Source organism: Actinia tenebrosa, unplaced genomic scaffold (genome assembly GCF_029948245.1).
Source record: "Actinia tenebrosa isolate PJP-AT-01 unplaced genomic scaffold, QUT_ActTen_1.0 PGA_scaffold0__85_contigs__length_37466705, whole genome shotgun sequence".
NCBI classification, from domain to species: domain Eukaryota; kingdom Metazoa; phylum Cnidaria; class Anthozoa; order Actiniaria; family Actiniidae; genus Actinia; species Actinia tenebrosa.
In genome coordinates, this window is record NW_028292569.1 from 13,581,841 (window position 1) to 13,603,461 (window position 21,621).

Below are 21,621 nucleotides of genomic sequence, written 5' to 3' on the forward strand. Positions count from 1 at the left end.
TGGTGACGTCAGGACTACGTCATCGATGGTCTTGGCCAATGGAAAGACGGCTGGGTTTAGTCAACTTTCCTTATTTCCTCTAATAAATATATTATTTCTTCGGAGAAAATAAATTTGCCAGTTCAGTCCTGAAGTTGGGTCAGAAAACTTTTCTCGAAAAACAGAATGAAGTCTGTTATTGTTTTCGCCTTAGTTGCCATCGTCTTCTTGCATTTCAAGACAACCTCTTCAAAAATAATTGTAAGTATTGTCTCTTCATTGTGCCCTTTATTCATTCTTTTTCAATTGTTTTTATTATTAAGATATCGATAGTTTGAGCTTTAATTATGAATTTCGACAAAGAATCACTAAAGTATCTTTTTGTGAAGCCTTAGGGACACGTTCAGTTTTTTTTAGTATTAAATATACATAATAGACTTGTTTGGTTCTAAATTTTTTTAGTATTATATGTATATGCAATAGACTTGTTTGGTTCTAAATTTTGCAAAATAGACGTGCCAAGAGAATTATCCGTCGAAAAAAATGTATACAATTATCGACTTGCTTTTATTTTATGTATTTTAAGTAAAATAAGGACATAAAAAGGTCCCGTGGAAGAGGATTCATTGACCAACTTCCTGAAGCATAAAAGAGAAATTTCGTAAGATTTATAATTAATATTACAGTAGTGTATTCAGCTGAATTGACATTCTGGCACTGAACAACATTCAGTTTCGCAATGATTTCCTTTGTGTTTTCTGTCAGAGTAACACCTGAAAGCCGGCGCTGAATAAGATTTATATTGTTTGACCGCGACAAAAAGAGAGACAAGCCAGGCGAAGAGACACTCGTTTGTCCTTGCAAAGGATTCCTGAGTCAATAAGATAGTTCGCAAGTACTGTAATCTTAAACTTCCCATTATTTAACATCAACTGACAACCAGTCCAGAGTAATAAATGGTATTACTATACTGTGTCTAATTCAGAATGAAGATAAATTTTATATCAAAACGGGTACTCTAGGAAATGAGTTTCAAAAAATTGAGACTTTGGAGGTTTCAAACCGGAGATCGTAGATGGAAAGACTTCTTCAGCCCTAAAGCTCCTCCTTGCCTTTCGTTATAATTGATGATGGTCTTGTTACTCTCGATTGCTACGGCGTGAGCTCCCTGCCCCGACTCGGCACTACGTTACCAGGCCACCAATTACGTCACAAGTTGCTTGGCAACATTCAAATAAGGGCATTTACAGTGTACGCCATGTTGAATATTAGCACGGACTCATTAGTTACCAGGTTTGTCGTCCACGTTCTCAGAGCCTGCGCTTCTCTTGGTCAGCACCGAAAAACTTAACTACCTTTTTTTTCTATAATCGACATTACGGGCTAAAATTTGGTCTTTTTAACTATTGTCGAATGGCTCTTTTCATTTCTGGTGATCATTTTGACACAACTGCTCGTTCAAAGAAGACAGGGTCATATGATCTGTAAATGCCTCAACGGCCTATTATTTATGTATAGATGGTCACTAAGATCTGCGGCACTAAGTTAAATCTTATCTAAATCGAAAGTGGTTTAGTCAAATTTTATGAGTTATTCATATTTTCACTTTCAGATCCCAAGGGAATTTGAGGATAGTGAGAATGCTGAAGATCACATCGATCATGTCAAATACATCCTGACAAGAAATTCAGACCCCAACAAGAGAACTGCATCTTCTGTTAGTGCTAACTCCGCTGACCAGTGCGAGGCACCTGATAACGCCAATATCAAAACCGTAGTCAGTAAGTAATCCGCTGACCAGCACTGATTGATTAAAAAATATCAATTCCGCTTTAATGCAAATCATTATCATTGTTTTCCAGCTAACAAAATTGTACCAGTCAACTGGGTGAACCGCCCTCTCTGTTCACTAGTGAGAGTACCTGTGAAGATAGAGACACGCAAACATTCGAACCCCTTCCCGTCTTACGTCAGACTTAGCCGGTGCATGGGCTCATCTCAGTGGCTACCAACTCTCCAGCATTGTACAGTCAAGAGAAAAGAACTGATAACTGTCATGTACATGGATGCTTTCGCCAACTATCAGGTAGGAATTGTAACCGTTTTCACAATCAACGATGGCGCCGGTAGAGATAGTGCCTCATACTTCTGCATGGGGTCAGGGGCATGGGGTCTAAGGCTCGATTCCTGAACTCTGCAACACGTGGGTAGAACTTGTTCGGTCTCTCCCTTGATTCCTGGTTTTTTTTCTCCCGTCATGTTCTTCTACTAAGCCTATGTTGACCAACACCTTGTATCCTTCAATCCTTCATTACCAGGAGTTTGGTGCCAAGATGTATAATCACACAGAGTGCGAAGAAGAGTGCATCGTCAAACACCACCACTGTAACCCGGTAACAGAGAAGTACCAAGACTGTCAGTGTAAGTGTATCATAAACGACTCGTATTGTGACAGCTCCTACCAAACATTCGATAAGTATCTTTGCGGGTGCCGGTGTAACACGGTCAGACAGTGTTCCATGTACCGAGAATGGAACCCAACTACGTGCAAATGCCAGTGTGCGAAGAGTATCAGAGATATGTGCGAGAAAGTAAACTTTGTCATTGATGAATCTACTTGTTCGTGCGTATTACCACCACCACCACAACCAACCACGACTGCTCCACCACGACCAACCACGAATGCTCCACCACCATCACCACCACCACAACCAACCACGACTGCTCCACCACCACCACCACCACAACCAGCCACGACTGCTCCACCACCACCACCACCACCAGCAGCCACGACTGCTCCACCACCACCACCACCACCACCACCACAACCAGCCACGACTGCACCACCACCACCACCACCACCACCAACCACGAATGCTCCACCACCACCACCACCAGCCACGACTGCTCCACCACCACCACCACCACAACCAGCCACGACTGCACCACCACCACCACCACCAACCACGAATGCTCCACAACCATCACCAACCACTTCAAATAATGTAAATGGCATATAAAAAAAAGAAAGATTTGGAAGTGTTTACTCAAGACTCTGTAAAAGATATAAGGGATCCAGAAAAAATAATAACCGTTCATAATCATTAATAATTAAGCAGTGTACATTTCTCATGACATGTTCATTCGCCTTACCGAAGTCTTAAAAATGGTAACGAGCTCGCGGCTAGGGTTTTAATTTCTTTATAACGTCGCAGTTGCTCGGATGATAACGTAATATGGCGCGCGTTCCGGTCTCATTCAGAAACGTTAAAAAAGAGGGCAACAAATATATCAGTTGCGGCTTTCGAAAAAATCGATTTATGTATTTTATTTTTAGCTTTCCCGTAGTAAGCCCCATAATGCATTGCTGCTTATGCTCGTTACCAGTCTCCCTTTAAACTTCGGAAAGGCGAAACACACTATGATTGCAAACCAAGGTTCTGTGTGAAGGTTAAACTTTGCAAGGCAACAGACACCTTTCATAATCATCTTTGATGCGATTATAAGAGGATCACGAGAAATCACACTTTCTTTCGATTGAATTTGTCACGTTTTTGTTGTATTTATGTTGTACGCCGATTCAGTAAGGGGTCCGCTAACTCAGGATTCTCATTAGCCACTCCGAGGTTGAGGAGAAAACTGGGTTCAGTTGGCACTGCAGTGCATTGTGGGGCAGTTTTTAGGGGACGAAATGGACGTCATCTTGGAACTATATCCCCTAAAGCAGTCCCACAATGCACTGCAATACCATCTCGACCACGTCCCCCCCGGAATGGCTTATAACAAGCCTTCACACACACATTATTTTCTTTTTCTTTGTCACGTGACCTATCACTGAAAACAAGTTGTCAGTGTCCAGCGGTTGTTGGAACGAATTTTGAAAAACCCGCGCCTCCTTTTGTTAGACATTTGAACAAAACGATATGTATGGCATTATTCAAAGTTGATTAAAAGTCAGTTAAAAACCAATCTTTTGCTCATTATATAGTGCTTTATTGCTTCCGGAAATGATGGTTTGCATCCTTCTTCAAGAGTGTTAAATGAAATGAAGGCTGGTGATATTGACAAAGGAAGTCCATGAGGAACCATTTGTTGAATACCACCAACATAAAGATGCAATGTTCAAATGTAAAAAGTCTGACCTTTGAACTTTCGCGACTTGAACTTTGACCTTGCTCGGGGGTCGTAATCAATATTAACACTATTGGCAACCTTTCAACTAAAAGCCTCCTCTTTTTTCAACATTTGGACCTATCTACCAGATATTTGCTTTTTATATTTATATCAGTGTAGTACTCTGACCTTTGACCTGGGGCAATCCTAACTCTTTCCAGGTGATCTGGAGGAACGCGCGCAAAGGATTATTGTAGTTGATCAGGCGGTCCTAGTTTCAGTTGTTTATCGGCGAACAAAGAGCTATCATTTCACGATCATTTCATAACAGAATTGAAACCACAACGCACCATTTGACCCAAAGGTATTCGTTATAAGAATAGGTAGAATTTTTAATGTATTGCTAGTCCATGACGTAGCTAGGGAAGTAAGGATTCGGAAAAAAAAAATTCTGACTTCGGTCGCCATGTTTTTTTTCGATGGACCGCCTGATCAGTTTTCTTCCTACGCGATGATTGGCTGGTTTTTGATGGGCTGTCAAAACGAGATCACCTGGTTAGATCTACCGTTCAATCTTCAACCATTCGATTTTTCTCTGACCTCAAATTATCCCCCCGTCTCATGTCAATAATCTTTGGCCTTGGGGCTGCTTTGGTCTCCAGTCTTGCTGGTACTGCTCAAGGATTTTTCTGGATGGATCTCGATGACCTCGAGACGTCCAATGTCACCAGTCTAATCTGGGTCCTATGATTTGGCCTTTTTTGACCGCTGACCAAGGATTTTCCGTGTTACTCACTATATTAATTGAACCTAGATGACTTTAGACATCAAAACGTCCAATGTTTGTCTGGGTGCTATAATTCGACCTTTGTGACCGCTGACAAAAGGATTTCCCTCGTTATTCATCATGTACTTTGAACCTCGATGACCTTTGATTACAGGACGTCCCGTTTGTCCCAGTTTAGCTTCTGTGACCGCTGACCCAGAATTTCCCTCGTAATTCACATTATGTCTTTCCTAATTTAACTTTGACCCAAGGAACTCTAATGTCTCCATCAGTCTAAACTCTATGACTCTATAAACATTCACTGACTTGATTAATTTTTGTAATTATTCAAACAACAGGCCTTACTTCCCTGACCTTTGACCTTGGAAGTTTCTCGAAGATCAACAGCCCTGATGCTTTTTCAATTCGTTCAAGTGGAACTTGGAAATTGTTTAATGGTATTTTTTCATTGATTGGTTTGTTAGGAAGAATATAAGACTGAAAAAAAAAACAAGAGAAATGTTAGGTAATGGTGTTCGAATAGAATGAAGGGAGGGAAGGGAAATGAGATGGGAACAAGAGAACAGACAAGATGGAAGGAAATGAAAGGGAAAAGAATAGGAGGGGTAAGAAGAAAGGAAAATAGGAGACAGAAGAAAGAGAGAAGAGATAATGATGAAAATGAGATGAAAAATAGGGAACACGGTGGAAGAGGAATGAGATGGGATGAGAAGGGAATATAAGGAAGCGAATGTGATGGAAGTGGAAGAGAAGAGATATTCTCATATCTTCGCCTATCTACCTCATGTAAAGTAGCACATGACATAAGGTTTCAACACTCCTTTTCCAACCAGCTTTGTAGGTTGCTGGGGTATGCAATATATTCTCATATATATACACTTACCTGTATTTCAAATTGGTTTTGATATGACTCTGTAAGAATGACTTTAAAAAAGTGTGTTGGAACAGCAACATTGTTTTTCCCAATCACCTGGAAAGAGTATAGAAATGAATACATTTAAGTCCCATAATAGTGATGGATGATGATGGTTTAAAGGCCAACTCTCCTGTCTCAATCAAAATTGGGACCACAATTGAGACCCTTACTTGAACACATGGATATTCTACACAGAAATGTATAGAAGAGAAATAGTCCTTTAAGTCTACTGTTTTTCCATTTCATACCATGTATCATTCCTTTGGAGAGAATAAGATTCTTCGTTTCATGTGTCTTCTCATGTGCAACCATTATACCATTCGGGAAGCATGGGTGGCATAGCGGTGAGAGTGCTTGCCTCTCACCAATGCGACCCGGGTTCGAGTCCCTACAAGCTCGGTGTTGTATGTGAGTTGAGTTTGTTTGTTGGTTCTCTCCTGTGCTTTGAGGGCTTTCCGGGTTCTCCGGTTTTCCTCCCTCCGCAAAAACCAACTTCTAAATTCCAATTCGATCTTGAGCTTTCACCTAGCATGGTTCTCAGGGTTCCCTTCGTGATTGTCCCACTCTGTGATTACAGACAAAACTGGTAGATTTTTTTATTTTCTATACAAAGAAATGATATATGAGAATGACATGTGAACTAAAAAGGGGAAACCATGTCATTGCATCACTATGAACATACCTTATATTTCACATACAAGTGTCCATCTTGTTCAAATCTGTACACGACATAAAGAAAGATCTCAAACAAGGGTAAAGAGACCCAACTTTAAGACATGAGAATCTTGAGAATCCTGTTTCCCATTTCACCGCCAACCGGTTGGCTCGGTTGAGCATCGGACTTTCATGCGGGAGGTTGTGGTTCAAGTCCCGGCCGGACCAACACTCAGGGTCTTAATAACTGAGGAGAAAGTGCTGCCTTTGTAATTACATCTGCAAATGGTTAGACTTTCAAGTGGCTTGGATGACCACTTTAAATGGCGGTCCCATCTCTCCACACTTACTAACCAACATCGGAGGGATGTAAAAGAACCACTGAGGACGTAAAGAAACCCTGGCAATGACCACCCTCAGTGCCTACACCTCATACTAACCATCTCTCATTCATAAATCATTGTAAAGTGCCTTTGAACGTATCCATATGGAAAAGAGATCTATATAAATATCATCCTCATCATCATCATCTTACTTGGGTAGGAATAATGGCCCAGTAAGAACAAAGACATTTTTGTAGGTTGTTGGAAGGTTACGGACATACTTCTCAAGGTTTTGCCACGCGTCTCTATTGAATCCTGATCCTGAATGATATAACATAGAATACAATCATTATAAAAAATGACAGGGGAAAAAAACTTAAACCAATCTATTATTTCATCTCATTCACCAAGCAATCTTGAACTCCTACTGTCCAGCCAATATTTGCATACAAATCCTTATAACAATTATTGATTTCATATTCAATTTTTGCATAGACAATTTTATGAGCTGAAACTTTGCCCTTTTCCTAAAATTAAGGTTATCTTTCATTTCTACATGTACTGTTTATTTTGACACAATTGCTTGTATAAAGAGGTAAAGGTCATGTGAGCTATTAGAGCAAATGTCCTATAGGGGGTAGTTTTCCCTACAGTAGAGGGGGTAAGAAGCATTTGTTTATCTCACCAACTTGTGGGCTGATGTTGCTAAGAAAAAAAGTCTGACAATTTACATCTTGAGAAAATCTGTGATTTGCCGAAGCTGCAAGGTGTCCTCTGTCGTAGCCAGTTTTCCTGCAGATTGATTGAGATACTATGATCTTAATATATAACATAATCATAGAGTTGCAGCATATTCATAGAGTTGCAGCTTGATTTCCTGACAGGAAACATAGTGCATTGTGGTCTAGCTTGGGTACAAACATCTGTAATCACTGTTTACGGAAGTGGGGGTTCAATGTTTGCATATTTTTTGTAACTGCATGCTTAAATTGTTTTATAGTTACTGTAGCTAATAATATGGCCATAACCCACTCTTGACAAACCTGAAATCATCATTTGTCGCTCTAAAAAGAGGATGAATTTCATGATCCTGCACAAAATCACACTTGGCTCTATCCGCTTCTTGGTTTCTAATGATATCTTTATTAAGATGCTGTCAATTCAAACAAAATATGATTGTCATAAAATTATTAAACCTTTCTAAGGAATCAATTTATCAACTCAATAACAACAAAAAATAATGGATTATTATAGAGCTAGATTTTTCTTGATCGTATCATGGTGGCCATTTTGGATGAAAGGAACAATAATTTCATGTGAGAATAGAGAAATTCAATTCCCTATAGTAAAGGGATTTAATTGTACTGCCATCTAACATGGCCGACATCATGTAGATGATTGTGATTTGTGACAAATATTTTCATAATATTAATAGGACTAATACATACTTCACAGACCCAGTTGGCTTGCCGCAGTCGTCTGTTATATGACAACACATAATTGTCCTTATATTTGATATTATCTAAACTTGGATACCCAAATCTCATTATTTCTCTTCTTCTTCTCTCTAAGTCTTCTTTTTGCAGTTTGGACTGTGCAGCTGGTATGCCAGGGCTAACATTTCTTCTGTTCTTCCCATCTGTTTCATCATATCCTTCAACCTTGGCGTGTAGCACTTGACCAAAACGATTGCGATTGTAGCTGCTGAACCGGTAGCCTTCTCTATAAAACATTTAAAACACTCATTAATAATTCATAAGCTTATGGTTGAATTGGAGCCACCATACACGTCATGTGCATGAACCTTTATACCCAATAAAGTCCTCTTCATTAGTATTCAAGTGATTTTATATAAAGACACATGTGTCTTTATATAAAGACACATGTGATCTTTATATAAAGACCACTCGAATACTATGAGGATGACTTCATCAGGGATGAAGTATGCATCCAAGTTTAGATGAAGACATAGAGCTTCATCAAGGTCATAGTCAACCCTAATGATCTTTGACTAACGTGCCTGTCTTTGCCTTGGCACGCAATATCCAACGTGTGGGAGCTTCTATTGAATCTGGTTGCGCATGCCCGTGACGTCAAATCTCTATCGAAGTATAAAAATCCATGTTCGTGACGTTTATGGTGGCTCCAGTTGAACCAAAATCTTATAAATTGTTCATGAGTGATTTAAGCAGTTCAAAAAACTCGTAGATCGTGTTTTATCAGGTATAAAAGCACTCGGCTACACCTCGTGCTTTTATACCTGATAAAACACTCCTACTCATTTATTAAACAGTACATAATTTTTAAATTGGTATGAGATATTCTTGGGGTGCAACTACATGACTGAAAAATCCCTTGAGATATAAACAACTTACAAAGAAACAGCTGCCGTCTTGGTTGTATATGTTGTTTTGTATAGTCAACCAACATGGCCTCTATGATGTAATGTGCACCCCAAGAATACTACTTATTAACATAATAATGCTACCAATAAGATTGGCTTAAATCGGAGACGGTTGGACTTTGGCATCTGTCAATCAAATATTCACTGAGTATTATTTATTGATGGAAGCCAAAAATCCAGACGTCATGGCTTGCATATAATGATTTTATAAAAATGGCGTATTATTTATATTACCTTTCATGCATCACCCCTAAGATACCTCCTCCACTCACACACAAAGCTGCCAGTAGAGGTCTCATCAACTTCCTCATCCTAAAACCTCAACAAATATTAATAATACAAATAAACTTTGGTTATAAATTTCAATGATATCCAAGGTAAACGAAAGGCATGATGGGTAAAACATATACTGGTCAGTGGTCTTTCATTCTACGCATGAGTAATTAATACATCCAACATGGCGGACGGAGAAGTTTTAGAATTCACGTTAATTCATGGTAAAAGTGCGATGTTTTGCATCCTTAAAAACCAAAACCAAAACTCTAAATAATTATTTAGCTTGTATATTTAAATAGTGCATTTTTATTTCGTGTTTTATTCATTTTTTCATTAATTTATTTGTAATTTATGTTGAAAAACCCGTGGACGTTTTCAGAACTTTAAATTTTTAGTTTTTCTACTGAGCTCAAACTCTGAGAATTTTTTTTAAATGAAAAAGTCTATGTATTTATTTTCAACCCAAGAAAAGAATCATAAATAGAGTATGAATTGTTCTTCGAAAAGCGCAAAGTATCTGCAAGTATTGCGTGAAAACTCTTGATAGTTTAGACTATCGAAAATTTTATATTTATTTGACAGTCCCATCACTTTTCTTTCTCTCATACCGTAGATTCAGCTAAACACCCAGTATCTTTACCAGTAAATAAAGATGAAGACCCTACAGTAGAGAAATTAGCTGAGATAGCAGAAAAGCTAACTAAAGTACCCAAAGATCATCAAAAGATTATATTTAAAGGTAAGACTTCCATGATAGGCACTGTACGTACATGTATGTAAAAAGTATTGACAATGATAGACCTCTTTACCTTGGGTGCTATGTTTGCCCATTTCAGACCACTTGTCATTCTCTTGGGAATAAGATTCTTTGTTTGAGTTGTATCCATATTCATGTGTCTTCTCATGTGCAACCGTTAAACAAAAAAATGATACTCTAGGGAATGAAGTGGTCGGAAATGGGAAAAGATATTTCCCAAGCTTGAAGCTTATTTTTTCCTTCCTTCCTTCCTTCCTTCCTTCCTTCCTTCCTTCCTTCCTTCCTTCCTTCCTTCCTTCCTTCCTTCCTTCCTTCCTTCCTTCCTTCCTTCCTTTCTTCCTTTCTTTCTTCCTATTTTTTTTTTTTTTTTTGATCCAACTTTTAGACCATAGAATAAGGATATCACAATATTTCGTAGAAACCATCTATTAACTATGCCGACAGGTAAATCATTACAAGATAGAAGCCAACCTCTGGTAGCATTAGGAATTAAACAAGGCTCAAAAGTGATGCTCATAGGAAAAAAGGTACCAGTTGGTCAAAACTCTTCAGGCAATATCTCAATCAAGATTTCTTTATCAATGTAATTATACAGAGTATTAAAATCATACCTTTCATTGCTTGCTGTGTGTAAGAAATCTACAGTGTTATTGGTCGATTCCAGGGGGTTCACTAATCAGGAAAGAGATTAATTGGGACTATAAGTAAGGAGCAGGCCACTTTTTATCAAGGAGGGAAGGGGTGGTAGGATTTGCTTGTTAACACATACAAGAAACTCATCCCTCTCTCTGTTGTCCCATTTTCCATTCTGCTTATTGTGAAAGTGCTGTGCCTGATTTTTTTAAATCCCCCCCCCCCCCCCCATAAAGCTCCACCACTCCCCATCCCTCCTCTCAGTAAAAGTAGAAGTAGAACAGTCCCTAGTGACATGTTTTCCTTGGAGAAAAAAATTCAATTTAAATTCAACTTTCAACAATTAGGCTACAGAGTGTATGTTGCAAGAAATGTTTTTGTTTGTTACACCATTTCATAGCTGTATTTAACTATCAACATTTCTTTATTTTTTGTATATACCCAGAAGATGATGACAAGGTGAAAGCATTACGAGCTGCCGAACAGAAGACAGATGAAAACAAGAAGAAACTCAACTCATTCACAGAAGAACTGGATGGCATTCAAAATGTAAAGAAAAATTCTTTAATGAGTTCTGTGTGAATTGTAAGTACTTCGGCTGAAGTATCCTTACGTTTCATACTTGTGAATGAGCATGGGTTATCCGTATAGTATTGGCTATCTGTATTTTGTTGATTAGTGTTTTAGGCCCTGTGCACACTATGCCGGATAAATTTGAATCCGAATTTGTATTCATTCAGTTAGGCCTACCGTCCACACTAGTTCGGGCAAATCCGGCGAACAATTATTCACTGAAAACGAATTTTTGAAATGGAACCAAATAAATAAAAATTCGGATTCAAATTTATCAGGCATAGTGTGGATGGGTTCTTAGCCATTCTGACAGGCTAGCTCCTATTCATAGTGCATAATTCCCAAATTTCCCCATGGGCTTTTGCATGTTAAACTGACACATTTCGATACAAAGCTGGCTTGTTTTACCAAATAAGGTATGTTTGGAAGCACAAGACAGTGCATAGAAATATGTTAATACATGAAACTTTTGGTCTTCCACGGTGGCAGGATCCCATCGAAAAAACTCCTTTGTAACATGCACTTACTGCTTAAATATTACGATAAATAAATAAGAAAACGAAATAAATATTTTCCCCATATTTAGGGCCATCTTCAGAAGGACCTCATCGAGAAAGCAGTTACCAAAATATCAAAGCAAATCCAAGGCATTGAGGAAAACTTAATGAAGATTCTTGAGTCCCTAGATTCTCTGGTAAATCAGAAATTCAATTAATAAATTGCACCATATACTTTCATTTGATGCAGTGTTCATATTTGTTAAAGTCTTTAGGTTCTGCGACCTTGGGAGTAAAAGGCAAGCGCAAATCAGTGGTCAAGTGGATACAGGTTTGTAAGAAAACAATTCTGGGGTTGGGGGTTGGAATCATCCTTCCTTACAATGATGGTGGAGTACAAAGAGAAAACCCCAGATAAAACGCTTGTAAAGGAGCATGGGAAGAATGAGTGGTAACGTCCTCTGGACTGATAAGAGTCAGGATACAGCTAATTCACAGATCAAATAGATTTTATCATGTTGGGTTTTCGCAAAGGAAAAGAACCTGGAAAAAACTCTTGAATCAAGGTAAAAAGGTACTAAAAAAACTATGCTCACATATGATGCCGAGTCCAGCAATGAAACCCAAGACTCTTGACATGAGACGTTAGTTCACTAAGACTACACTGCCCTTGTTTCCGACCAGTTTCTTCCTCTAATTCAACCTATATTTGAAAATTTTTCCTATTTCAGACCATGTTTCATTCCCTAGAGTACCATTTCTTTGTTTAAGGGTTGCACATGAGAAGACACATGAATATGGATACAACTCAAACAAACAAACGTTTTCTCAAGGGAATGACATAAGGTCTGTAATGGGAAAACATTACGCTCAAGGTAAAGAGGTCTATTATTTAACAATTTTTCATTTTTTGATAGTATTTTTATTTCTTTAGGATCTTATTACTGAAGCAGATTCACAAAGGGCAAGATGTGAAGCACTACAAAAAGGACAAGATTTATAGCACATTGTAGGTCTACTTATCCATGTACCACATATAGTTATATAGTTATTAATTAGAAGTACTGAACCAACAGAATATAACCTCTTTGTAACATCTTCACTCAAACAGGTGAGCAGCCAATTGAGACACTTGAAATGGGAAACTTTTCTAGAGGGAGAGGTAGAATGCTCAAGAACCTCTTCCTTTATTGTATTTCTATAGCAAGATAGTCCTTGAAGTCCTTGGTGTCAGCCCTATGCGCCACGCAGTCATAGAGGATGATGATGATAGAAAGATAGTTGAGCATCTATAGGAAGTAGGTAGGTTTTCTGGAAGAAGGGAGTGCTGGCCTTTTCGGATGGGGCTGCCTTTTCCTGTAGTAATAGGGTTGCCTAAACATAGGGATGATTGGCTTTCCTGGACAAAGGGGGTTTTTAAACTCAGGGATGTGAAGGGAGCATGTTTTGGCTATAGGGAGGAGGGCACATTCCAGGAAGAGGAGGATGTTACCCACAGGGAGGGGTACACCCTCTTGATAAAAGGAGTCCACTTTACAGCCTGGAACCGGTTGTACGATGGGTGGATAGTGCTATCCAACAGTTAAATCTTATCCAGTGGATAAATATATTGGATAACAGGATCGATTTATCCACTGGATAAGGATTTATCCGTTGGATAGTACTCCATCTTTCGTACAACAGAAGCATATGCTTTATAATTCACACATCACCAGTAGACATTTGTAGAGGATTTCTACAAATTTTATTAAAAGAAACCCTAAATTTGTCTATTGGCAAGTCTGTTTTTCCAACATTATCTCGGCAAATAATTTATTATTATTCGATATTTTAACTTTCATATACTGAATTATCATGAATAACTATATATTAGTTATATTTACCACTTGGCGCGAATTTTTTCTCAAAATCTCTGTTGGTCTTCCTGTGTTAAAAAATAGCTAGGAAAATAACTTAAGCTATCTGTTTTCTTATTTCATAGTTTTTATAAAACCCATACGGTTGATCTCTACAATCGTTACTTTATTTGGACTGCCTTTGTAAACTTTGGACGTGATGGACTGGAAGTGACTGGTATCAATCAAGTTCAAATTAAGTTCATTCTTGCTTTAACAAGTTTCACTTCTTTATCTTATTTCTTTTACAACGCACTTTCAATAATGCCATTCATTTTCCCTTGTAAAGTTTTTGTCTCGACTTCATACTTGATTGTCGTTTCCATATCTTTTTCTTTTGCCGCGGCTTTGTAAGGTTCGCTAAGGTTGCCGGTCATCCTTGGGTACATTCTTGCAACTTCGTCTCGAACTCCACTCACCCAATTGCGTCTTTCGCCCTCGTTCTCTTCTTTCTCTTTCAATTTATCTTCTACGTATTTTTCCCCTTCTTCCTTGGCGAGTTCTTTCATCTTTTCTGTCAAATATTCAACAGCCGCCTTTGCTTCTAATTCATCGTATTCTTCCATCTCGAGGAGATCTCCATCAGCTCTGCGGAACCAGCATCTTCTAATACAAACAGCAAAAAATGCCAAGGTGATAATAGATACGAATAAAATCCAAGCAATGATATGCGATTCTGTTTCAGCCTCGCTAAATAAATTTTCAATTCGAAGTTTTATTTCTTTAGAACTGAGGGTGCCATTGGCATTCGTTATAGCGTTTCGAAGAGCGGCTTCCTTTGGACCAAGGCGAGCACACACGTAGTAATTTGTCTGAACCAAAGCAACAACAATCCAAACGCCAGCCGGGAGAATCGCTTGCACTGTGATGCTAGAGGCGCGACGTAATACCCAACGAGGTCGGAATCTATTCAAATGACAGCCGGTTAAGACCTCCCAGAACTTTGTGTTGAGAAGAAGAGTCAAGCTAAACAGGCAAACTGCAGGACAGAAGAGGAAGAGCGAACCGTAGAGGAAGTATTTCCTTCTCGGACACTTGAAAATATCTTTTTCGAAGATTCTCTCCAACCCGAAAACAAGAACTAAAACTAAGATATTTTTCAATGTAGAGCCTGAAGTCTTGAAGGAACTTTTGAGCAGGGTTGTAAGACGAGAGACAAATTTAATAGCCATGTTTTACGCTTCGAGTTCTACGCGTTTTGAAGATAGTTTAAAGATGTTTTGAAATTTAATTCTCTTCAAGATGAAAGCGAAATTATTGTATTTATCATAATCCTTTATTTAGACGAAGGAGTGTCTTGTTTCGAAAGTAAAGCCTTCAAGTTATGCGGAAGTATCACTTCTTGGGGTTTCCCCGCGCTTTGGGAAGACACCAGTGAAGAAAGACCCGAAATCAGTGGCGGGAAAATTTAATTAATTTTAACTCGTTTACGGCAAACGTGAAAGGTCAGTTGACCAGTAAAAAATTGTTTTAAATTACTGAAAAGGAATCGCAAAAAAAAGTCCAAGTAGTAGAAAAACAAAAGAGTATTTGCGCTTGGTGAGAAGGTTTGTAAAAGGTAAAGTAAAATAAAGGAAAACTATGAAAACGTAGTCACGTTTGCCGTTTGTGAGGAGAAAAAAAAGTCAATCTAAAACTCTCTAATGATAAAAATAGCGATGTCATAATGATAATAGTAAGGATGATGATGATGATAATGATGATGATAATGTTATGAAGCAAAATCCCAGTCTTCGTAGTCATATTTCGACAACAAACCATACGTTGATTAATTTTCAGATAAATTCATAACTTTGTTCCTAACTTTCTACACTGCAATCATGTAAAACACGGAATTAGTATATGATTCCTTGATAGGCTGTCTTAATCTTAAGATTTTAAACCGATTTGCGTTTGTATATAGGGCGTATTCGACAACATTCGCTTCGGGCGATCCTTTTAACTATTCTCTAACTATTCTCTAAGAAAATGCAAATTTACACCGGAAGTAGTTTCTATTTTTTTTAAGGTTTTTTGACCTTAAACTGATTTTCATTCTTCCGGGATTCAATTTTTCAATTTTTTCGATTGTTTGAAATTTAAAAGGATTTCCCTCAAAACCAAAAGTCAAATTTAAAAAAAATTCTTTTTAGTATCCTATCGAAAAATATCTCAAAAATAAATTATATTCGCTAATTTCTATTCTGTTTTCATTTACCGAGGTAAAGAGTTAAGCCAGGTCTCACTGCATTTTCTTGTTGATTGGCATATTTTTGATGATAATTTACACACGTATACAAACATGAAGAAAGTGTAATATAGAAGTTTGACTTTATAGCAGAGTTCAGATGAACTACAACAACAAAAAATATTTGCAACTTTCATATTTTCCATCGCAGAGCATTTCTTCTTCTACCGAAAAAAAAATAAAGATTTTTTTAAAAAGCTTCATCGAAGCGGACATAGTATTTCAACTTTTTTTTGTTTTGTTTTGTTTCTATTATTTATCGTTTGTTTACTAAATAGTTTTCAGGCTTTCCTTTAAAAAGTTCGACTAGGATTATCACTGGTAGTTTTTGGACTAATTTAAGAATGCCATTTTTTCATTTTATTTAAAAAAAAAAAAAAGTTGTCCATTAAATCTCCTCAAAACTATCAAAATTCCAATTATAACTAATTTGTTCGAGCAGAAATATGATTAAACCGAATTATCGCAAACAATATACGATTAATGACTTTTATTTGGAAGCTGGAGAAGATTTCCAACATGTCTTTTGGTTGCTTAGTAATGTTTATATATAATATATATATTTATTCATCTTAAATCTTCAGAAAACACACTTGCATAAACAAAAGATATTTTATAGCAGTTGAAGTAATTTTTACAAGCAAAAGAAGGCTAAATTTAATTCATTAAAATTAGGTTTTAGTAAGTAGTTACCAAATTAATTTAATTTCACATGTTTTATGAATTTTTTAAAAAATGCAGATTTTCATTTTACGACTGCTCAATGCGATGAATGTGGTATTCAGGTTCGTTATTCCAGGCGTTCGCAAGTTTGGATGAATACCTAGAAAAGCTTTAATTACTCTCCAAGGTCACTGTTCTCTCACTAGCTCTCCTCATCTAACAAGGCAATTTTCTTAAAGTTTGGTAAGACTTTAGTGGACACAAAAGATGTAGTTTGAGTCATCGGATAAACGACTTTCGTTCGAGGGTTTGATTTTCCCTTTCAATTGCTTTCGTTTGTTCGTGTTTCACGTCATTGAAAAGTCGCTTCTTTTCTCTTCCGTACCAATTCGCTCATTTGGTAACCAGAATGAAAGTCGAGGTATTGTTCTTTATTCCATTCTTATGGTTTTTACTCTTGGTTAGCTTCATAGGCAACCTCTTTGTGCTGGTAATAATTCTAAGATCTAAATCACTTCGCCGCAAGCCGTCTATAATCTACATCATCAATGGTGCAGCATCTAACTTGCTATTCGTGGCTATTATTGGAGTGTCTGTAATGTTTTTAGTTCTGAACACCGATATCAGTTCAAACTGGTATTGCAGCATCTACGATAGTTACTTTTACTTGAACGCTTTTATCATCACTTCTACCATTACAGTCATTGCCTTGGATAAGTACTTTGCTATCTTCAAGCCGTTCTATTATCGTCAACATTCTACAACTCGGAATGCACTCATCATTACCATAATTTCTTGGTTTATAGCGGGCTTCTTCTCAACTCCAAAGTTCATTACAGTCTTCTCTGAACATGGATCCAGATTATGCCAACGAGATCTAATGACAGTTCGACGAACAATCGAGTTGGTATCCGAAATAATTCATCTTGTTCTGGTGTTCTTAATTCCCATCATCGTTACATTTGTAGTTTACGGCCGCCTAGTTCATCGGCTGTGGTTTTCCAACCAAGATTCTCAAAGAACAGATATCGCGTTGCTCAAGTCCCGGCGTAAGTTAACCAAACTTTCGATAACCGTAACAATCTTGTTCTTGTTATGTTGGGTTCCACATACTGTTGAGACGATTTGGTGGTGTTTGGGATTCGAGCGGCGGTATATCGTGGAGTTACTTAAACTCTATGCTTCGTTATTTGTATTCTTGTATAGTGCTATTAGCCCTGTTATTTATACATTTTATAACGAGGCGACACTTCAAGCAGCTAGACGGATGATCTGTTGTAGTGTTTGTTGTAAAGGATCTGGTTTGAATTCAAGGAATATTCAAGTTACACCCGTTGAAAACGGCGTTCTACGTCTCGATGTGAGACAGGCTGAGATTGCCGAGTCTTAGCATAAAGCATTATGAACACTAGAACAGCAAAACTTGCCAACCAAAAGGCTGTAGATTTGAACTATTTTGGGGAACAGGGGAAATTAAATTTTCAAAGTTGACTGTTTTTTTGCGTCGATTTTGTAAAATTTCTTCTTTCTCTCTGAATTCCTTTGTTCCCTTCCCTTCCCTTTCTTTTTTTCTTCTTTCTCTTTCGGATTCCTTTCCATTTCTTTCTCTCTGAATTCCTTTGTTCCCTTCCCTTCCCTTTCTTTTTTTCTTCTTTCTCTTTCGGATTCCTTTCCATTTCTTTCTCTCTGAATTCCTTTGTTTCCTTCCCTTCCCTTCCTTTTTTTCTTCTTTCTCTTTCGGATGCCTTTCCATTTCTTTCTCTCTGAATTCTTTTGTTTCCTTCCCTTCCCTTTCTTTTTTTCTTCTTTCTCTTTCGGATGCCTTTCCATTTCTTTCTCTCTGAATTCCTTTGTTTCCTTCACTTCCCTTTCTATTTTTCTTCTTTCTCTTTCGAATTACTTTCCATTTCTTTCCTAATGAAAGAAGCGCCATCATTAATCATTATCGCATTCTACTGGCACTAAAGATATGTGATATAGTAACTTTCGGTTTAATTATTTTTATTATTCTTTGGTTTTTTTTTTTTTTTGTTTCTATAGAACGCTAAATTTCTTAATTTTATCACATTAAAGATTATTATTTCACGTAAGCTGTAATATACAGCACTTCACTTAATTAGTTGTCAGACGCGGGACTTTATGAAATACCACTGCGATCAAAATGCATTATGGGCTTGAAACTAACTATTGACCTAAGTACAACAACAACAACAAAAAAAAAAACACGCCCATTTGATTAAATCAAAACAAATCTTATCTTTTAGTAATATGTATAACTGTATATCTTGTACTTAAAAAGATGGTTAAAGCGAAAAAGATTGTATGATAAATATCTTATTTACATAATAGACCACTTACTTGAGTGTAATGTCATTCCCTTGAGTATTATTTTTTACTTCGGGTGTAATGTTTCCCTATTTCAGACCACGAGTCATTCCCTTGAGTATCATTCTTTTACTTTGGGTGAAATGTTTCCCTATTTCAGACCACGAGTCATTCTCTCGGGAATAAGATTCTTTGTTTGAGTTGTATCCATATTCATGTGACTTCTCATGCGTAACCGTTAAACAAAGAAATGATACTCTAGGTAATGACACGTGGTCTGAAATGAGAAACCATAACACCCAAGGTAAAGAGGCTTATTGGCTAGTAATCCTTGGATTTTAGTTTCTCTCCCTCCTTGATTCTCCGCCTCATTTTTCTTCAAACAGATGTTTTCATTTCACAGACGATTTTGCCCTTCTCAAGCAAACCCTCGCTATACCTGACTGTGTGTGTGTTCTTCTTGCTTCTTTATCGCCGGATTCGATTGTGGCTCGTATTTCGGCTTTCCTTCCTGTTGTATTGATTTTCCCGTCAACGACGAAGAAGGTATTTCGGCAATAATCGTCCTTAAAACTGCAGTGAACACCACGGGGTATGACATTCTCGTTTTGGTCTTCGGTAGTATGACGTGGTTCTTTTTTAATTTGCAGAGAACTATAATAATTCGAGTATTTTTTGTCGAGTTTCCGCGCTGCTTTGGATATCAATAATAAGTAATTATTCTGGTCATTTTCCATTTCCTGGAATACTTCCTCAACTGCTTTTTTGCCCTGTTTTTGGGCTTCCTGCTTGGCTCTCTTGTTGAACTCTTTCGCCGCCTCCATGGCCTCAACGCGCATGTAAAACTTCTCATTAGGAAGCGATATCTTTGATCTATAAAAAAAGCACTTGCCAATGAAGGCGCACAATGTAACAAAGGTTGCACTTAGTGAAAGTACTAGACCTATAGTCTGCGACTTCGCCATCAACTCGGCCTCTTCGTTTAAAGATCTTGGTTTAAAATTCCCGCAACCCGTCACATTTACAACAGTGTCCTCAAGATTTCGGGTCTTTATTCGAGGCCCAAACACTGCGCAAATAAAGAAAGTCTTCTGTAGGAAGGATAAGATGAGCCATAAAGTCGGAGAAATAAGCGCTTTGGATAATATATCGATGACCAAAACTAGAACTCGGCAGAAACGCTGTTTACTTTTCTTGCAAGGACAATTCTGATCAGCGTCGTCGTGTTGGTGTTTGAACCTTCGGACATTACACAGCCACCATGTATTAGGGTTGAGAAGAATTCCCGCCACTAACAGAACGAAGGTCGGACCGAGTAGAAAAAGCAAACCATAGGCGAGGTGATTCTCGCACGGACATCGGAAAACAACAGCCTCGAAAACTTCTTCTATAACCAAAGTAAAAACGATAAGCGAAGAAAAAATAACTGCATTCTTTGAGTCTTGGAAAAACACGGCTCCTTGAGTTAGAAGAGTGTTCATGTTGATCGGCTAAGTTGTTATTTGCGATTTGAATTACACCATGCGTGGGTGGACTTAATATTTTTTTCCTCTCTATTTCTATATTTACTGAAAGTCAGTTGTAGATTTGTATCGCTTAAAGAAATATTGATTCTGTTTCGTCTTTCATTTTATCACTTCCTGTAGAAAGCCTTTTTTGGTTTAAGAGTACTGAAACTCTTAGAAATGCTGTATCGATATGAAAGAATAAAAAGTAGTATGGGGGGACTCCTCACTATACAAAGCACTGAGTGAAATTCATAGAAATGACGTGTAACAACAGGATCGAATAACGAATTGTCGAGTTGCACTAGTGGGGATGTAATTTCGTCTGGTGCGGAATGTTCAGCAGCTGAATCGCAAGTTATCAATACAATTCTTTCTGGCTGACAGCACTTAGTGGGTAGTGTTTGGCCACCATGTGAAGCAGATAATGAGATTCAAAAACTTTTATCAGCTGAGTGAAAGCCAGCAATAAAGAGTAGCATAGTGGGATGTAGTAAATATGGACGGGGAGGGGAGGGGTAGGTAGGTGATGGTTAGATTCAGTAGATCTCCAGCTCTATCTTTTATCACTTTCTGAAGGAAGCTTTTATCTATCATACTACTGAAACAGATTAAAAGACTAACAACGATACGAACGACTCACAAAGAGTATTATTGGGGGGAGGGGTGGGGTTGAGTAAGTATGGTAAGCAAGTTAATAAGGTTCTATGGATGGGGAAGAAAGACCAATTCGTACTTTGAAATATAGTTTCAAAACATCTACAGATATACATCTCCTTCTTCAACGCCTTCTTCGCTATGGTTTCTTGAGGCAGGAGGGGGGCTGGGAGACACGGATGTGTATAAATATTGGAATATATTGATAACGATTAATAAAACAAGATAAATAATTAATAGAACTTTTATTATACGCTTGAAACACAATTCTAACCTTAGTTTTCGTTCATAGATTCCATTTTTACGTTCCACTCCGAGATCCAGTGCACGTTTCGATTTCACGATGAAACAAACTGAACATGCGGTTTTATTTCGCTTTTGGTTGCTAGTGTTATCATGTTTTGTATCTAAATAAGGTTAAAAGATTTTCTTAGTCT

At 37.7% G+C, this 21,621-nt stretch overlaps 6 protein-coding genes across 7 annotated transcripts; 3 read left to right on the forward strand and 3 right to left on the reverse strand.

Annotated features, from left to right (window-relative positions):
- Positions 1-72: 72 nt before the first annotated feature.
- Positions 73-3,948, forward strand: LOC116299874 (uncharacterized). Its single transcript, XM_031708594.2, has 4 exons — positions 73-240; positions 1,592-1,760; positions 1,842-2,065; positions 2,298-3,948. Exons 1-4 carry the CDS (start codon positions 166-168, stop codon positions 2,997-2,999), a joined length of 1,170 nt encoding a protein of 389 aa, XP_031564454.2. The 5' UTR covers positions 73-165; the 3' UTR covers positions 3,000-3,948.
- Positions 3,949-3,950: 2 nt separating this feature from the next.
- Positions 3,951-19,112, reverse strand: LOC116299906 (endonuclease G, mitochondrial). 2 transcript variants are annotated; one of them, XM_031708641.2, is made up of 9 exons: positions 19,056-19,112; positions 9,411-9,495; positions 8,221-8,494; positions 7,816-7,925; positions 7,458-7,564; positions 7,054-7,093; positions 6,478-6,514; positions 5,763-5,849; positions 3,951-5,356 (listed from the first exon to the last, which is right to left on the reverse strand). In XM_031708641.2, exons 1-9 carry the CDS (start codon positions 19,069-19,071, stop codon positions 5,207-5,209), a joined length of 906 nt encoding a protein of 301 aa, XP_031564501.2. In that variant the 5' UTR covers positions 19,072-19,112; the 3' UTR covers positions 3,951-5,206. The 2 variants fall into 2 exon arrangements, with proteins under 2 accessions (XP_031564501.2, XP_088888065.1); XM_089031939.1 differs by having other exon boundaries at positions 6,985-7,093.
- Positions 9,628-12,797, forward strand: LOC116299936 (BAG family molecular chaperone regulator 1). Its single transcript, XM_089025773.1, has 6 exons — positions 9,628-9,673; positions 10,066-10,191; positions 10,654-10,761; positions 11,288-11,391; positions 12,002-12,109; positions 12,181-12,797. The coding sequence occupies exons 1-6, from the start codon at positions 9,634-9,636 to the stop codon at positions 12,328-12,330; spliced, it is 636 nt and encodes a 211-aa protein (XP_088881899.1). The 5' UTR covers positions 9,628-9,633; the 3' UTR covers positions 12,331-12,797.
- On the reverse strand, positions 13,673-15,013 carry LOC116299925 (calcium homeostasis modulator protein 6). The gene has a single exon (XM_031708654.2). The coding sequence runs from the start codon at positions 14,977-14,979 to the stop codon at positions 14,053-14,055; it is 927 nt and encodes a 308-aa protein (XP_031564514.1). The 5' UTR covers positions 14,980-15,013; the 3' UTR covers positions 13,673-14,052.
- On the forward strand, positions 16,472-19,065 carry LOC116299896 (galanin receptor 2a). The gene has a single exon (XM_031708615.2). It carries the CDS (start codon positions 17,107-17,109, stop codon positions 18,085-18,087), a length of 981 nt encoding a protein of 326 aa, XP_031564475.1. The 5' UTR covers positions 16,472-17,106; the 3' UTR covers positions 18,088-19,065.
- LOC116299886 (calcium homeostasis modulator protein 5) lies at positions 18,705-20,662 on the reverse strand. Its single transcript, XM_031708604.2, has one exon. The coding sequence runs from the start codon at positions 20,501-20,503 to the stop codon at positions 19,415-19,417; it is 1,089 nt and encodes a 362-aa protein (XP_031564464.1). The 5' UTR covers positions 20,504-20,662; the 3' UTR covers positions 18,705-19,414.
- Positions 20,663-21,621: the final 959 nt, after the last annotated feature.

Bases quoted from the DNA above. Each gene is read 5' to 3' on its own strand.
- LOC116299874 (XM_031708594.2), top strand. From the start codon at position 166: ATGAAGTCTGTTATTGTTTTCGCCTTAGTTGCCATCGTCTTCTTGCAT. The intron at 241-1,591 runs GTAAGTATTGTC...TTTCACTTTCAG, and splicing joins CAACCTCTTCAAAAATAATT to ATCCCAAGGGAATTTGAGGA. The intron at 1,761-1,841 runs GTAAGTAATCCG...ATTGTTTTCCAG, and splicing joins CAATATCAAAACCGTAGTCA to CTAACAAAATTGTACCAGTC.
- LOC116299906 (XM_089031939.1), bottom strand. The intron at 7,565-7,815 runs GTTTGTCAAGAG...ATCAATCTGCAG, and splicing joins GCGACAAATGATGATTTCAG to GAAAACTGGCTACGACAGAG. The intron at 6,515-6,984 runs GTAAGATGATGA...TGTCGTGTACAG, and splicing joins GGGCCATTATTCCTACCCAA to ATTTGAACAAGATGGACACT.
- LOC116299896 (XM_031708615.2), top strand. From the start codon at position 17,107: ATGAAAGTCGAGGTATTGTTCTTTATTCCATTCTTATGGTTTTTACTC.
- LOC116299925 (XM_031708654.2), bottom strand. From the start codon at position 14,979: ATGGCTATTAAATTTGTCTCTCGTCTTACAACCCTGCTCAAAAGTTCC.
- LOC116299886 (XM_031708604.2), bottom strand. From the start codon at position 20,503: ATGAACACTCTTCTAACTCAAGGAGCCGTGTTTTTCCAAGACTCAAAG.
- LOC116299936 (XM_089025773.1), top strand. From the start codon at position 9,634: ATGGCGGACGGAGAAGTTTTAGAATTCACGTTAATTCATG. The intron at 9,674-10,065 runs GTAAAAGTGCGA...CTCATACCGTAG, and splicing joins AGAATTCACGTTAATTCATG to ATTCAGCTAAACACCCAGTA. The intron at 11,392-12,001 runs GTAAAGAAAAAT...CCCCATATTTAG, and splicing joins AACTGGATGGCATTCAAAAT to GGCCATCTTCAGAAGGACCT.